General features: G+C 32.4%; 1 protein-coding gene across 1 annotated transcript; it reads left to right on the top strand.

The window, feature by feature from the left end:
• Positions 1 to 235: 235 nt before the first annotated feature.
• LOC139510114 (amidase-like) lies at positions 236 to 17,211 on the top strand. Its single transcript, XM_071296413.1, has 11 exons — positions 236 to 480; positions 1,988 to 2,101; positions 3,882 to 3,993; positions 4,859 to 5,031; positions 6,790 to 6,929; positions 9,342 to 9,542; positions 10,134 to 10,208; positions 12,953 to 13,115; positions 14,373 to 14,435; positions 15,639 to 15,926; positions 16,690 to 17,211. The coding sequence occupies exons 1-11, from the start codon at positions 456 to 458 to the stop codon at positions 16,881 to 16,883; spliced, it is 1,548 nt and encodes a 515-aa protein (XP_071152514.1). The 5' UTR covers positions 236 to 455; the 3' UTR covers positions 16,884 to 17,211.
• The last annotated feature ends 768 nt before the right edge of the window (positions 17,212 to 17,979 follow it).

Below are 17,979 nucleotides of genomic sequence, written 5' to 3'. Positions count from 1 at the left end.
ACTTTGATTTGAATTTTATTAATCAAAAGGTTATGCTATTCCCTAAAAACTTTTCAAGGTACACAAATTTGATAGACAGACAGCCTGCACTCAGAGAAAATTTCCGAGTGAAAAAGCAAACATACTAGCCAAATGATCAATTAATTCTTTCTAATATGATTTCCTTTGATAGGAAAAGGTAGGCATTTCGATTGGTTTCTCAATTAACAAGACTATAATCCACACATATACGGTTGTACCGATTTAAAGTTCGAGGTCAATGACAAATAGTCTTACGAGGATGATCAAGGTAAATATTGCAAAATGTAATAAGAATTCATAATCATTGGCTAGTCGAATCTGGAGCATTACCCCTGATTAGGCGCTCCATAAATCAGCTCCCATAAATATTTACTACTGACAGATGTAAACTACATTATACTCTACTTCACAAATAATCGATCGAAAAGTACATTATGGCTTCCTCGGATGACAAGAAAGGTATGTGTATTATGTTTATATCAAGGTGTAAGCAATTCATGTCATTTAACTACACACATAGGTTATCTTAATTTATAAGACATTCATAATAATTTATAAGTTTAGAATCACCATATATACGTGCAGCAAATAACGAAGTCAAAATGTGATTTTACAAACGTCGTTGTTTACATTATGGTTAACATTGACCAATCCAATTATCATGCATAATTTTGTTTGATTCATTCATTTTAAGCAGGCGAAATCAGAATGCACGGAGTGCACACTGACAGATGGATTATAAGATGCATGGAGACTCATTCCATTAGCGAACACAGTCCATTATGTTTTATGTCTGACCAAACCAATCATCGCATTTAAATCACTATTTGTCTTGACGTTTATAAGACTACGTATTTCTTCAATTCAAATTATCTAGATGCGATCAATAAAGATAGTATAGGCAATAAGTTTTCAAAATTATTTAGTGTAAAGTTATGTTCTTTTCCCTTTCTCCAATTGAATGTTCCCGACAACCTGCATTCTTTTATGTTAACTTTTTATGTGGCTTTCCCAGAGTCTAGATGTATTCATAAGATTATACAGTTTGTGAAATGAACATGATATTATAACTAATAATAATGAAAGCCTGCTATCATAACAAATCTTTAAGGGTCTCCTTTCTTTCGACCTATTGACATTTTTATTTAGTTGCCTAATTTATTCGCTTTTTTTGGTGTTCAAAATTTGAGTAAATATCGTAAATATGTCATCTACACACGTATTTGTAAATAGAATATTTGAAGTAAACGTGTTAAACTGAATCTCTATGATCAATCTATATTTTAGTAAAAACAGAGTCAACTATGTTTAACCATTTTTAGACCTTCACATTTAACAAAGTTATATGTCACTTGTGTAGTAGTTATCCATGTACGACCAACGCTAATTAAGTGTCCGATATTCTGTAAAGAATAGATGTCCCACTTGAAATGAGGACGACGACTTCAGAATCATATTTTTGTATAAAGATATGTGTATCAATTCCAATAATTTTGTTTCATGCGATATATGTCGTGCACATTTTTTTATCACGTATTATTGCATCAGAAACCTTTACACACAATTATATTTGACATCTATTGACAAATTTATCTACATATTTTATATACAAGTATTAAAAGTGTGGCCAGTCTATTGCATCAGAAACCTTTACACACAATTATATTTGACATCTATTGACAAATTTATCTACATATTTTATATGATTTGATATGATTATGTACTTTTGTAAGTAGACAATTTGAAAGCAAAAATAAGAATATGGCATCGTATCTAAACATTTTACCCTTTCAGAGCACCTAATTTCACTCCAGGTTTTTAGTGGAGTTCGTGTTGTTTCTTATTTACATAACTGTTGATGTAAATGTCTTTTGGATTTGTGAGTCTATGTTTACTCCTTGATTTTGATTGTTATTTTCTTTTAACATTTAAATGCATATATTATAAAACTTTTTGATTTATTTAGTTGCAGATTTGTATAAAAACCCTGTAGTCAAATTACCTCATATCAACGAGCTAAAAGATATAGATGCAGAATTGAGATTGAAGTCATCAGACGAGGAAATTGAATTTGTACACGGTATCTGCACATTTCTTTATTTTGTTGTATATCATGGATTATATTTATGTCACCCCTTTGAAAAAGGGGGGGATATATTGTTATTCTACGAATGTTTTCTTCCACACTTTTTGTCCAGCCGAGTTCTCGGAGATGCCTTGACAGACATTTATAAAACTGCACCATAATGACAATCCCCATGTGCAGATGTGCACCTTGGGTTTGGAATTTTCAAGATGGCCGCCGTTACCATGGAAACGACAAAAATGTAAAAAATCGAAAAATGGTCCAAATTAAATGAAACTTTCAGAACTAATAACTCATCGATAGAAGGCGTGACATCCATCTTGAGAACTTTCAAAATCGCTACCGTTGTCATGGAAACGTGAAAAAAACGAAAATAAATCCTTAATTAATTCATAGAAAATAAACCGCTACAGATACGGCTAAAAAACCGAACTAGAAAACAGTAGTATAAACTGTAGAATTCATTGCCGTTGGAATTTTGAAGATAGCTGCTGTTACCATGGAGATAACGCTAAAAGTGCACATTGGACCCATATGGTAAAAAATGTCAAAGTAACATTTTCGTACAAATTTTAAGCTCATTCCCGTTTAGATGCTATTGTATTGTCATCTGTCTTTGAAATTTTCAAAATGGCCGCCGTTGCCATGGAAACAGCCTAAAAAAACAACTAAAAAACTAAAAAACTCGAAAATTTGAGACAAAATTCTGTGATTAAGACTATGTGCAAAACATCTTCTAGAATATGCTAGAAGAAAACTAATACATAATTTAAAGTGCTTCTATTCTATACGAAAATCGTGCTTTAAAGAGAAAACCGCCACTGAGAGAGATGGAGAAAACAGAGAGAGAGTACACATAAGTGACATTTCTGCACTTGCATTAAAGTACACATCCGTAAATCACACACCTGCTTTAATATACACATTAGCTGAAATCAATCGATGAACATGTAATTAAATTGTACACGATAAGATACATGTATTGTGTGTCACACGAGCTCTTGAAGAATAAAATTAACAGTTAGTACGTCGCTCCGTCAATATATACACATGTTGTCTGTCCGAGGTCCCCTCTAAAAAGAATATTAAAGTTAATAGTCCACGATAATATACTTCAATATCACGTGACACCACCTTTCTTCCTCGCGCGTGTGTCTAATTTCAGATTTAAAAGAGTTCCCCAACTATATATAGACATCAATCTTGTTATAAGAGAAGATAAAAAGAGGGGGGGGTGTCAAAGGCATGTATACTAGACGTGCCCTGTGAATTTGGTACATTCAAACTGGTTGCTGCTACTGTGACAATGTCCAGAACAGGGTGACATCCTCCGCTATTGCTTGCAATGGCAAATCTAGTTAGTTTTCTTTTTAACCTCTATTTTATTTGATAAAATAATTTCACGACTGATTGATCTTTGCGTTACCTACGATTTTAACACATGTGTTACAAGTGGAAATTGCTCACTGCGAATCATCGTTAGAGTGGCCATCGAATTGTGATTGATTTTACTGTTTGGAATCAATTCCTTAATCCTATGTAATGAACATGCAAATAGCAGAAAACATTTCATTTTTTTTATTAGATTTCACTATTATTAATTAAATTGCAATGATTTTTTTCTACCGTGATATCAGAATTGTACTTTTTCATATGCAGATTCGTAAATTATTTGAATCTTATGTTACCATACACAATGTACCTTCTTTTGAACGTTCAATTGAAATCTTCACAGCAATCATATATATTACTAAGCTATACATGATCATTGTAGAGCATTTGAAGGATGTGATCAAGGCATACCAGAGGGTAAATGAGTTAATTGAACCACAACTTCCTGTAAAATATCCCCGAACCCCCGGATTTAAAGCAGATGACGATGCATGGTAAGTGTTTTTGCTCCTGAATATTAGGATTGATCTCTCTGACTAACACACTGGATTCAAAACACTATACACCACTTCAATCAACTACAGTTTGGTTGTGTTGTTGCATTTTGATATAACAGTAAATCTTTTATAAGCTGTTCAGATATACAGTGCCTGTGGTACAGGGCTTCAAATATTTCAATCCTTTATGGGTTAATTTAAAATGCAAAAATAAGTAAGCAATGAACGTGGTTGTTAAATTTGGTATATTTTTTTATGCTTCTTTGTTAAATATTTGTTTGTTTTTGTTCTTATTGAGATTGTGACACGGTGATTACTGCTGGACCCATATTTTGACAATTATATGTCTGTTTTGTTCACGCATCGCTGTAAATATAATGGAATTTTATACGACTCTCGTACAAGTATGAGGTTTAGAGCTATAAAACAAGATTTAATCCCCCATTTTCTACATTTGAAAATGCCTGTACCAAGTCAGGAATGTGACAGTTGTTGTCCCTTCGTTTGATGTGTTTTATCATTCGGTTTTGCTATTTGATAAGAGACTGTCCATTTTGAATTTTACTCGGAGTTCATATAAAAAAAGAAGATGTGGTATGATTGCCAATGAGACAACTCTCCACAATTTTTTGTGATTTACTTTTCTCGGCATATTAAAGGTTATCAACTATTATATCATAGAGTTCACAACCAAATATATTACAGTAAGAATCAAATACCAAAAACATATTCAATATTCTTTGCCTGCGAAAAGACTTAAAAACCACGAAAAATATAAAATCATTTTCTTTGTAAAAGGAAGGCTACCTTTTAGACTTCTTATGGATAGTTAGAAGATAGTAAATAATAGAATTTTACAAAGGTATTGGAAATGTGAGGTTAAAGGAGCGTCAACAGGTAAACTGGCAGGTAAGACGATTGGTATCAAAGACAATGTAGCTGTTGCTGGAGTACCAATGATGAATGGATCGAAAATACTAGAAGGATACACACCGGAGTTTGACGCAACCATCATCACCAGAATACTTGATGAAGGTTCGTGGTATGGTATTCTTTATTGGAATAAAAATGTATTAACAAAATATACCTAACTCAAAGGAAATATTAAGAAAGGAATGTCCTTAAATCACTAGGATTTTCTTATCCCAGGCATAGATTACCTTAGCCGTATTTGGCACAATTTTTTGGAATTTTGGATTCTCAATGCTCTTCAACTTTGTACTTTTTTGGCTTTAATAATATTTTGATCTGAGCGTCACTGATGAGTCTTATGTAGACGAAACGCGCGTCTGGCATACTAAATTATAATCCTGGTACCTTTGATAACTACTTAAAAACTGACAAAATCAAACTTAAGACTATATCAAACAACAAAACGAATGGATTTGGTATAGACATTTTCGGAAGAATAGTGTGTTATAAAGTGGTTTTATAGCCAGCTAAATGTCAAAGTTGTTTATAGATTCGTTCTATTAACAAAATAGGGTGAGCAACCAAAACCAGAAATTATTCTTAATTGGGATCCAACAGCCTAAACTATGTAAACATACTTCACAAATAACAAAAAAACACAAGCTACTACAAATTCAAACAAATGAACATACAAGTATAACAAAGACACCAACAATAAAGTATCGTAGTTAGAGGTACATAAAGCATCAAACTTTATATCAGCAGTGTCTATACAAATTTTAAGTGAATTACACAGAAAAAAAATATGTGCTGTCAGCAACATCACATTTCCCCCACTAAAGCTATTTATTTTATAGATCTCAACCACCCAGTATGGGTTACATTCATATCTGACGATTACTTTGTAATTATGATTTTATTTTATATTTCATAATTGTTTTGAATTGTTATATTGGCATGATTACTGACTGCAGAATTTTTTCCTATAATAGATCTTTAAAAACAGAATAGTCATGTGATGTGAAAACTTAAATTATGTTTCCATATCGCGATAATTAGACGTTTCCATGATGCGATTGACGTCTGAATTGTGAAGATGTTTACATTGTCTCCCCACCTGATCTTGCTCTATTTTGATTTCATGAGATTCCTTCCAATTCTATTATTTAAATATATATATATTTCACTTGATTCGCGTATGAGCAATGGAACTGAGAGCAATAAACATTTATTGACTCTTACATGCAGATATAGCTATACGGCAAATGACAATGAGTTTGAAAATACTTTGAACAAACAACATTTAGAAAATGTTATGGTTTTTTCGGTGTTGTCACGATATAACACGTTTGGTTACTAATGTCTTATAAGGCATATCTAATAGAAATAGATAAATAGATAAAAATGTCAGTAGCATCTTTAGAAAGTTTAAACGAAAACAGTGTTGAATAAATGGTTGCAAATCAGCCTCAAAAACTGTAAGAAAGATTTGGATTATGTTGCTTCGGTGTTGAGAAAATTAAGAATTTGTTGACTTGATTGATCTGCTTACCCTGCCTATCAACTCAGATCACTCCTAGTTTCCGTTTGTGTTCTTGTTACTCAGTCTTAAGTTTTCTATGCTGTGTTTTGTCTACTGTTGTTTGAATTTTGGTCATTTTGCTTTTTTGCAATCGTCAGTTTATTTTCGAATTGGGAGTTTGAATGTTCCCTTGGTATCTTTTGCTTCACTTTGTAATAAATTGAGGTTATTGTATAAAGTAAATGCTTGAAAATATGTAAAATTATTTTACTACATTTTTTTTTTATTCTCAGTAAGTTAAACTCTTTACGACTAATTTGACTGAAGTGATCTTAAACTCACTATTTTGTATTTATCAGGTGGAATTATTGCTGGAAAAACAGTCTGTGAAGATATGTGTTTCAGTGGTAATAGTTGGACATCTTCCTCTGGACCTGTTAAAAATCCTTTTAACAACAGACTTTCCGCTGGTGGATCTAGTTCCGGCAGTGCTGCTCTGGTAAATAATTCTTACTTTTTTTCTAGCATACATCTTAAATGTACTAACTATGTTACCATTTACAGTTATCAAATGGCGATAAAGGAGGAATATTGATAATTTTGGAATTGTTTTTATCAGTGATGGACCGATTCCTAACTGTCATGCTTTTTCAGCACAACTTGGTTTATCAATATCTTTGAGTATGGTCATACTATTATAACAAGGATTGATTATAAAATAAATTTACATATATCATCGAGTTAAGCGTTGCCTCTTTATGGTGGAATGTACTTACCGGAGATATTACAAACAAGTTCTTGAATATTAACAAACACTGTAATTGTAACCCAGTAGTCAGTACTTATGTGTTGACTTGAGTTATCACTGATATTATATATATATATATGTTACCTCGATTTTGGTTTCTGTCTATGAATTTATGCGTTTTGAACAGCGGTATACTACTGTTGCCTTTATTTAAATGTTCATAATTATAAATTATCTGTTAACAATACTTTTAATTTTTGAAAAAAAATAAGGCTTTTCTACCTAAGGAATAGATTACCTTAGCTGTATTTAGCAAAACCTTTAGGAATTTTTTGTCCTTAATGCTCTTCAACTTTGTACTTTATTTGGCCTTTTAAACTTTTATTGATTCTAGCGTCACTGATGAGTATTTTGAAGACGAAACGCGCGTCTGGTGTAATTATAAAATTTTGATCCCGGTATCTATGATGAGTTTATTTGCTCAAACATAGCTAACATGTTTATGGATATTATTGTGAAAACTATGTAAATTTCCTTTAATTTCCTCTTTTGTGCATTCCCATATTGAAGTATTATTCATGAAAACCAATGTACTTATTATGTCCATAATAATATGAATGGCAACAGTTGCCTTCTGTACTCCACGGATTTTACTATTTCAGGCATAACCGTTATATGGAGGAAACTTCTAGTAGTATCTCCAATTAAGAACACTTTGTGTGGTGGTCAATCTTTTTGAAGCTATATTTTAATCAGATAGCAATACAACAACCGAAAATCAATTAAATTCCACCCATTTTCGAAATAAGATAACTGGCGTATATACAAAATTTAAATCCAGGTATCTATAATGTGTTTTTTTTTACAACCACTGGGTTGATTACACTACTGGTGGAGTTTTTATTTCGCTGATGGTATTACCAGCCAAATAGTCAGCACTTCTGTGCTGACATGAATGATCATATCGGTCATATTTATAAATCAACTTTTTACAAAACTTGATTTTGTTTTTATCTAAATACTAATGCTTTTCTACCTCAGATTATCTTAGCTGTAAAAGGCAAAACATTTAGGTATTTTGGTCCTCAATGCTCTCCAACTTCGTTCTTTATTTGACCTTTTTAACTTTTTTGAATAAAAACGTCACTGATGAGTCTTTTGTAGACGAATCGCGGGTCTGGCGTAAATACAAAATTTTTATCCTGGTATCTATGATGTGTTTATTTATGCCAATTCAAAATTAAACTGCAAGAGAGAAAAAAAATAATGATAAGGGTACATATGTTAGTTTACAAAATCTAATTGGATAATTTCAGTTATCACAACTGAACAAAATATAGAAATACAAAACCATATGAATGCAAGAAATCAAACAGAGATTCACCATTTGAATAACACTGTGAGTATAAAAGAGTGTGATTAAATGGTGTATTTCATAACGCTACACTCGCAAACTTACAAGGGTCAAAATTGAAAGTCACTGTGAAATCTGTCTAAATATGAGAAAATAAAGGGTGGCAGGTAGGTGAAACTTACATAATAACATTAACGGTATAAATTTTCCTGCACCAGATGCGCATTTCGACAATACATGTCTCTTCAGTGATGCTCGTGGCCAAAATATTTGAAATCCAAAGCTTATATAAAAGATGAAGAGCTATAATCCAAAAGGTCCAAAAAGTATAGCCAAATCCGTGAAAGGAATCAGAGCTTTGCATGAGAGAGATACATTCCTTAATTTATAATAATTTCTAACATTTTGTAACATCAAATTTTAATTACACAAAAAATCCGTATTTTCATGCCAGTACCGAAGTACTGGCTACTGGGCTGGTGATACCCTCGGGGACTAACAGTCCACCAGCAGAGGCATCGACCCAGTGGTATTAATAACATTAACGGTACCAATTTTTACATATATGAAGAGATAAATGAAAAATGAACAGATTGATGCCCGATTTATATAATTCCAAGACCGCTAGTCGGCACCAGAAGCGACGAAGCACTGCATCTATTTTGGGTGGGCAAATATCTACTTTTTGATATGGGACAAGCTCTGACGTCCCACGGCCCCAGCTTGTCTGGCAAAACAGCCGTTGGACGTCAGAGTAATCTCGGACTAGAAGGTAAGTATAGTTTTTTTTATTACTCTTTATACTACAGTTAGCTAGAAAAGAAATTGATTTGGCTATCGGAGGAGATCAAGGAGGATCCATTCGAATACCATCCAGTTGGTGTGGAACTGTTGGATTGAAACCCACTTTTGGGTTAGTACCATATACTGGAATAGCATCAATAGAAACAACAATCGATCATACTGGACCGATGGCAAGAACAGTCAAAGACTGCGCCTTACTTTTGGAGGTATAGTACTGTTTCAAGATCTAAATATGTACAAACATATACCGATGGTTACTTATGGTAATTCACGCAGTAGAGGGTAACTGTAATACTTAAGGTAACGTTTAAGAGGTAGGAATAAAGCACCGACACTTTATGTATCTCTAACAAATGTTAAATTCAAATGAAATTATATATATATATATATATAAATATTTGGTTTTTTTTATGTAATTCCCGACAGGTGTCCACAGGGAAACAAAATCTGATTACCCATTACCGAATCCTGCTTTTAGCCGCGTCGTTGACTCATGTTGCACAATATGTCGTTTTATGACTGTTGTTTTTCTTTTCGTCGTGTTTGTTTTCGTCATCGCGGTTTATTTTTCTATTTTATCAGACTTATGGTTTTTCATTGCCTCCTATGTATTTTCTACGTCTTTCTAGGTTATGAAAGTTTATATAGCACTTCCTTTTCTGTAGAAATCAAAGCATCCATGAAAATATCTATAACAAAAAGAATACATCAAAACAATTACCACTACATCACATGCTTCTTAAGAAAGTGAACATGAATAGTCTTCGGTTTTTATCTCTTATATCTAATTTTTATAGGTGATAGCTGGTTATGATGAAGGTCGTGACCCCAGACAGATACCGAATATTGAAATTCCATCATATTCCAAACTGGTAAGTTACCAATTGTTAACATTCAGTATCTTATTTTAATATGATGTAATTGATTCACATTTGGACTATTGTACACACGATGAACAGTATAATGTACACAGAATAATAAATGGTATATTGTTGAACTGCAAAAGACTAATCATAATTCTGTACATTTGACTATATTAACAGATATCATTCGCCCTAAAACATGTTAACCCTACCACTTTCTATATTTTGTTAGAAATGATACCGGTCATTTTTCATTTAAATTGATTCACATTTTGTCATGTCGGGTTTTTTTTAATAGCTGACTTTATAGTGAGTTTTGTTCAATATTGAAGGCCGTACGTCATAAGACATACATTTGTAAAAGGGATGAAATTAAGATTCCCGTCTTGCAATCTATTAAAAGTTCAGCTGAAAAGATAAATAAATATCAATATTGAAAATAAGAAGAGAAAAGAAAGTCTAACAAATATACCGTCCGAATTCAAAGGTTAATTAAATTACCTAAGAGCTTTTGTCGTTTACATGATATTTTTATTTACAATTGATGCATGAAATAATGCAACCGTAACCCGTTATACCTTTGCTCTAGTTTCAAAGATACAAGTCAAACATTGCATTTTCCCCTATGTTTTATTTTTTAGCCATGTCTGCTATGTTGGTTGGCAATCAGGGTCATCGGACACATTTTTAAAAACTTAATACTCCAATGCTTATTTTTGGCCAATTTTGGTTAAATTTGTCACCGTTGTTTCAGGAAAAGATTTTTGTAAGATTAAATGTAGAAATGATTTACAAAAAATATTAAAAATTTACTGCTGTTTACAAATGATCTCTATCTACAATAATATTCAAAATATTAAGCAAAAACAACAAAATTTCCATAAAATTACTAATTCGGGGGCAGCAAACTTACATCAGTTTGTCTAATTTGTCTGAAAAAAAAAGTAAAATCTCAAAAATACTGAACTCCGAGGAAAATTCAATCGGAAAGCCCCTAATCACATGGCAATATCAAATGACAAAACACATCATAAACGAATGGACAACAACTGTCATATTCCTGACTTGGTACAGACATTTTTAAACGTAGAAAATGGTGAATTGAACCTGGTTTTATAGAGCTAAATGTTTCCCTTGTACGACAGTCTCATCAAATTCCTTTATATTTACAACGATAGGTAAACAAAACAGACATAACAAATAAAATTGCAAAATATGAGTACAGCAGACATCACTGAGTTACAATTTTAAAAGAAATAATTTTACAAAAAAGCACAATAGCATCTATCAAATTAAAAACATTCATTGCTTCGCGTGTCTGACGTCAGAAAATTTATACGCCACATCGGAAGAAATTTTGTCGTTCAATGTTTATACAAAACAATTTTATAATTTCACATGGAAAATGTAGGCATACTGGGTAAAAAAATCAAAAGTATGTCACGCCTCCGGGTGCGGGAGTATCTAGCTGATTTGGAGACTTATTGGTGAACTTCTGCTGTTGTCTGTTCTATAGTCGGGTTGTTGTCTCTTTGACACATTCCCCCATTTCCATTCTCAATTTTATCAGAATTAATTTCAGAAATAAACCGAGATTTAGAATTGTCCAGAAGTTCTTTAGAATTTCTAAGAAACCACAAATGGTTAATACAACTACGCGATTAAAATAAGTTTGTCGTTTGTAGTTCAACGTATTTTCTAATTTATAAAAGAACTATAACATAATGACATATAATAGAACAATAACATAACGAGGGGATCTTTTTAAGTTTTGAGTCACGTTATAAGAACCAAAGAAACACAAAAAGTGGCATATACAAAACACACCAGCAAAAATGAAAGATAATGCATACACATTGACGGGATGTATAAGTACCGAGCCACGTTAAATGGATATAACAGAAAACAATCAAAACAGTAAACGTAATATTAATAATAGAACAAAGACAAATGAAAGAACAATATAACATGTTGTTAAAAATGACAAACAACTTCAGTGCGCACAATGTATACATCAAGACCATCATGTATGATTTGTGAAGTTGAAAATTTCAGGAGAGATAGAATTTGACATGATAAACAATTTTACCCTGATGCCTTATTTGCTCTAAATGCTTTGGTTTCAGAGATATAGCCAAAATCTACATTTTACCCCTATGTTCTTTTTTTTAGCCATGGCGGCCATATTGATTGGTTGGCCGGGTCATCGGACACATTTTTAAAACTAGATACCCCAATTATGATTGTAGCCAAGTTTGTTTGAATTTGGCTAAGTAGTTTCAGGGGAGAAGATTTTTGTAAAAGTTTACGACGAAGACGGACGACGACGATGACGGGCGACGGACGCAATGTGATGAGGAAAGCTCACTTGACACTTTGGCCATGTGAGCTAAAAAGGAGGAATTCGATAGAAATTGCAAAAAACCAATCGTTCGACTATATCAACCAACAGAACGATTAAAACGCAACTGTCATAATTCTGACTTTGCACAGATATTTACATTGTATTTCGCTTATGTTGCTATTATTGAAAATGCCACATATAAGTCCTTTAGTAATTTAAAAATTGTTTTGTTTGTTCCCCTTTTACATTCATATTATCATATTTTTTTTCAACTCATGGGATTCGATTAGTATTTTCTTTCTCTTTTTATCTAGATAAACTGGGAAATGCTGAATGTTTTGCTTCAAACACAATCAACAAATATACATTGCTAATATTTCATGCTTGATTTTTCATTTATTCTTTAAAGGTGGACGATGGAGTCAAAGGCTTAAAAATTGGTTTAGTAAAAGAAGGTTTCTCATTCAAACAAATGGAAGAAGATGTAGCCAAGTTAGTAAGGGAATCTGCAACTAAACTGACCGGGGCTGGTGCGACTGTGGAGGATACATCTATACCTATACACGATGATGGTAGACATAAATATAAATATTATTTATATAACTGTGACTTGGTTGGAGAGTTGTCTCATTGGCACTCACACCACATCTTATATATATTGCAAATCTGAAAATGCGATGTTGCGTTATGTTTAAAAAAATTTGCAAATGAAACTTCCACTATTTTATTATTAAATCCACAAGTTTTGTCCTAGAAGCAACTAAAGTTTTAATGAGTTCATGTATTCATGATAATAACGTGTTTTACATTTGATAATGTATATATTATAAAACGTATTCATAAGGTGCTAATCGAAGTGAAACATACCAAATGTTGATGCGCTACAATCATTTTTTTCTATTAGCGTTATCGGAAAGACTCAAAAACGAACATTTGCAAATAATCGCTTATCATAGGAACAATTTATCAAAAAATATCTCAGCACAATACACAGTAACATTAACATTCCATCAACTTTGCAAGATTTAGTATGGATAATTTTAGTTTTCAATTTGAAGATAAATTAGATTTAGTTTTATTTTATTATCCTACGCCAAAGTAAAATCACAAAAATAATGAACTCCGAGGAAAATTCAAAATGAAAAATCTCAAAAGCTCAAACACATCAAACGAATGGATAACAACTGTGTAAAATGTGCTTAAAACAGTACAGCAGTCGACATTAGAGTGTAGGGCTGAATGGTGTCTATGTATTGGCAAATTACGTACTTTAAGCTAATTTCCAATAACTGCGAGCGATCTTTCATATTGTATTTTTGAGCAATGTTTAATTGTCAGTTTATTTTGCTGTCTGTTGTACTTGTATAAAAAACTGTCTAATTTGGATTTTTCTGGTCCGTTTGTCTTTAAAAACCAATGTCGTCCTTTTCGAAAAGTCGTACAATAAACTCATCAAAGATAAAAAGCTTAACATTTTGAACACCAATCGAGTATTAAGTCTACTGTACAAAAGATTCATCAAGACTTGTTAATCGCGTCCTTCTCCATTCATACGTATGCAAGTTAGTCTACACCTGTCAATCTCCTCTACCTTTACAGTTTTGCTCTACCTTTACAGTTTTGCTCTACCTTTACAGTTTTGCTTTTCACTATGTTTGACGTTTGATTTTAGTAAACATATTTTCCTTCATCCCTGCGTATCTTTTCCTACTCCCTTTCTTTTCTTCTTCTTCTTATTTTTTTTTATCTTGGTTTGATGTGTAAAAACCATTCACACCCATATCACATTGCATAAAACAAAATTAAAAATCAAAGATGATATTCAACAGGTTTAGAAATCTGGACACCAGCAGCCTTTGAAGGAACATACAAGTGTATGGTGCAAGGAAATGGTAGGTATAGGTTTTGGAAAAATCAGGAAAATATATGTATGAAGCGCTTTTTCGATTGAACTTCACCATGAACGTGTCAAATCAAAACTCTTTTAAAAAACCCAAGGATGAATAAATACTTAAATACCTCCTGAGAAGCTACAAAATTAAAAATTATAAACATTATATGACAGTCATTAAGATCAAAGAATATGGGTGAAAGATACAAGAGGAACGGTCAAACACATAGATCGAATATAAACTGACAACGACATGGCACGGCTTGCAAAGACAAACAAATTATAGTAAAGAAGACACAACATAGATAACTTAAAATAAAAACTAAGCAACACGAACCCCACCAAAAAACTGGGGGTGATCTCAGTTCTCAGATAGCTGACGGGATATACTTTCTTGATATACAGAATAGCAATTGAAAATTAACTAAGCAAACAAAAGGTTTGAAAAACCGAAATGCGACTTATAAGAGGGTGTACATGGGGTTAGAATAGCGAATAATTGGCAAAAATGTAAAAAAAAATAAAGAAGCTTGAACCCAAAAAAATCAAGAATAGAGAATAATGGGCAAAAAGTATAATAATTAGAGAAAAATGGCCTTAAAAAGTAAAGAATACAGAAATGAAGGACCCTCCATCCAGACACTCTTCAGAGCCTTTAGGTTAGATGAGGATTCTTGGCACGATGACAATTAATATGCCTTCGCCTAGAAATTACAAAGCTAGACAAAAAAAAAGAAATCACTTTTTAGATTTCATGCATTCGAAGCACTTTTAATGTTTTACCTTCATCCGGAACTCTCAAAGCCGAAAATTTTAAAACCAAAGATGTATAGGAACCGAAGCAGTTGAAGAGCTATATGACCAGAACGAAACTTAAATAATAGCCGAACCTATCTGGCCAACTATTCCATTGGGTGTAGAACTCACCGATCAATTCTTAAGATATATCCAACAATTACGATTAGATTTTTAAACGAAAATAATAGCATGGTATCGTAGAGAATGGCAAATATATCCATACATTAATAAATTTGAGAGTACAAGCAGAAAAGATTTATAGGAAAAAAAGATCTAATGAAAAAAGCATAAAACTATGAAAAACATTAAACATCCAATCTACGCGAAATGATTAAAAGGAGGTGTACTCTGATTTCAATATTCCACTGTACTAATAATTGTTAATACTTCATTTTATCACACACAGGTGCTGGCTATCACTGGAAGGGACATTATCCAACGTCTATGCAGGAAGCGCATGCCAGGGGATTTGCCACGAGGCCACATGACATGTCATTTGCCCTCAAGCTGGTTGTTATAATAGCGGAGTATATCAGCAAAAATTACCAGAATAAATTTTATGCCAAAAGTTTGAATCTCACAAACGTACTCACGATGGCATACGATGAAGCTCTGAAAAAATACGATGTATTGATTATGCCAACATTGCCAATGAAACCACTTCCACTACCAACCGAAAAAGATGATTTGCACGGTTTGTATTAAACTAAACTCTTACTGACAAATCTGTCATTCTTATATTGGGAAAATGTGTCAGTATTAAACCACTATTCTAAATAAAGGGAAGATGTAAAAACCTGACTAAATATATCAATAATTAAAAGATCAAGCTACCTTAATATGGTGGATTTAATCTTGTTTTATAGCTAGCTAAACCTCTCACTTGTATGACATTTGCATAAAATTCCATTATATTGACAGCAAAGTGTGAACAAAACAAACAGACATGTAAAATTGTCAAAAACAGGAGTACAGCAGTCAACATTGTGTTATAATCTTAATCACTACAATCAGCAAACATGTCGATATTGATATCTGTTAGCATAATAAAAGATGTTTTCGAACGAAAAATTGGTATGGCCCTTTCTTGTGTACGTGATTAAAGAGAAGCGGTCATCGTTGCAAACATTTATGAAAGGTTCGACTTTAAAAAAAAAATTGATGATGATGATAATAAAAGAGACTGACAAAATCATTGAAAAATAATAACCCGAATAAACCAGTCGTTATATTTCACTCACTTCGATCGCTTCATTTGGAGAATAATGACCGTAAGGGGGCGCTGTAATCAGTATTCGAGTTAGGAAAAAAAACTAAAAAACGACGAAAATACAAGCACCAGTCAACATTACATTTAAAACTAAAGATTAAAACTGTTTTCCTATTATGATAGCCAAGTTTTATTTGAAGTTGTCTCATATACATCAATTATTAATTGATATTATTATTTAAAACAGAAATAATCCGTCTTACATTTGATATGATCAAGAATACAGCACCATTTGACTCAACTGGACACCCTGCTTTGTCAATAAATGCTGGATTTTCCGAAGGACTTCCGGTTGGAATGATGATTATTGGGAAGAAATTTGATGAAGCAACTGTTTTGAAAGTGGCAAGGGCATTCGAGAAAATAAGGGACGGAGAATAAATGAGACCAAATCTACAAAGCAATTAGTTTTCTTCTTCTTTGAGGACAAATATCACACATTCTATATAAATATATGACATCAGTTTTTAATATTGCTATATTCAGTTATCTGCTTTAATACAAGAAATTATGCTTTTTTGTTTTGTCATACAATGAATACGATACACACAATGACTGTAGATATGCATTGACACAAAGTAAACACGTCATCTCTGTACATAACTAGCTATTGTTATTTCATATTAATCACTAGCATACACATACATTTTAATATATTTGAAATAATGTTTCTAGTCTACAAATGAAATAATAAAAAAAATCTACAATATTTCCGATGTTTTACTCTTAATCTATGATAGTGGTTTTTTTCTTTTACTTTTTGTATTCATTTGTTGTACAAATTCCACCAATCACAAATAGTAGGAATCTAGATCGTCCAGCCTTAGTTCTTTTAAAATATCCTTCTGTACATTTGAATTCAAGGTAGACTGCACAGTTTTCGGTTACGTCGAGCACACAAATTATGACGAAAAAATATTCAACAGCTAAGTTTGAACTTATGTGGATTTGGCCATTTTTTAGCTTTTTTTCGGACATATCGCTACGTTCAAGTATTTATCATCCATGGGTTTTTTTTCATAGTTGATGTTTTTTTTCTGAAATTGTTTAGCATTTCACAGCAGTATAATACTTTTACTTTAACTATTCATTCCTTATTTTAATTAACTTTGTATTTACGTTGTGTCATAGATCAAATTTATTCGTTCCGTTAATAACTATGTTCCTTTGTGTTACTACGTTTTTTGATTGAGCTAAGCCATTCCAATTGATATTTTTGTCGAGCCTTCGACTTTAGTCGAAAAAACGAGACTAAGCGATCCTACATTCCGTCGTCGTCGGTGTCGTCGTCGTCGTCGGCGGCGTCCGCAAATATTCACTCTGTGGTTAAAGTTTTTGAAATTTTAATAACTTTCATAAACCATACTGGATTTCTACCAAACTTGGACAGAAGCTTGTTTATGATCATAAGATAGTATCCAGAAGTAAATTTTGTGAAAATAAAATTCCATTTTTTTCGTATATTACTTATAAATGG

The sequence above is a fragment of the Mytilus edulis genome, chromosome 2 (genome assembly GCF_963676685.1).
Source record: "Mytilus edulis chromosome 2, xbMytEdul2.2, whole genome shotgun sequence".
NCBI classification, from domain to species: domain Eukaryota; kingdom Metazoa; phylum Mollusca; class Bivalvia; order Mytilida; family Mytilidae; genus Mytilus; species Mytilus edulis.
The sequence above is the reverse complement of the archived record's forward strand: the minus strand, read 5'-3'. Positions and strand labels throughout refer to the sequence as shown.

Bases quoted from the DNA above. Each gene is read 5' to 3' on its own strand.
- LOC139510114 (XM_071296413.1), top strand. From the start codon at position 456: ATGGCTTCCTCGGATGACAAGAAAG. The intron at 13,116-14,372 runs GTAGACATAAAT...GATATTCAACAG, and splicing joins TATACCTATACACGATGATG to GTTTAGAAATCTGGACACCA. The intron at 14,436-15,638 runs GTAGGTATAGGT...TATCACACACAG, and splicing joins GTGTATGGTGCAAGGAAATG to GTGCTGGCTATCACTGGAAG.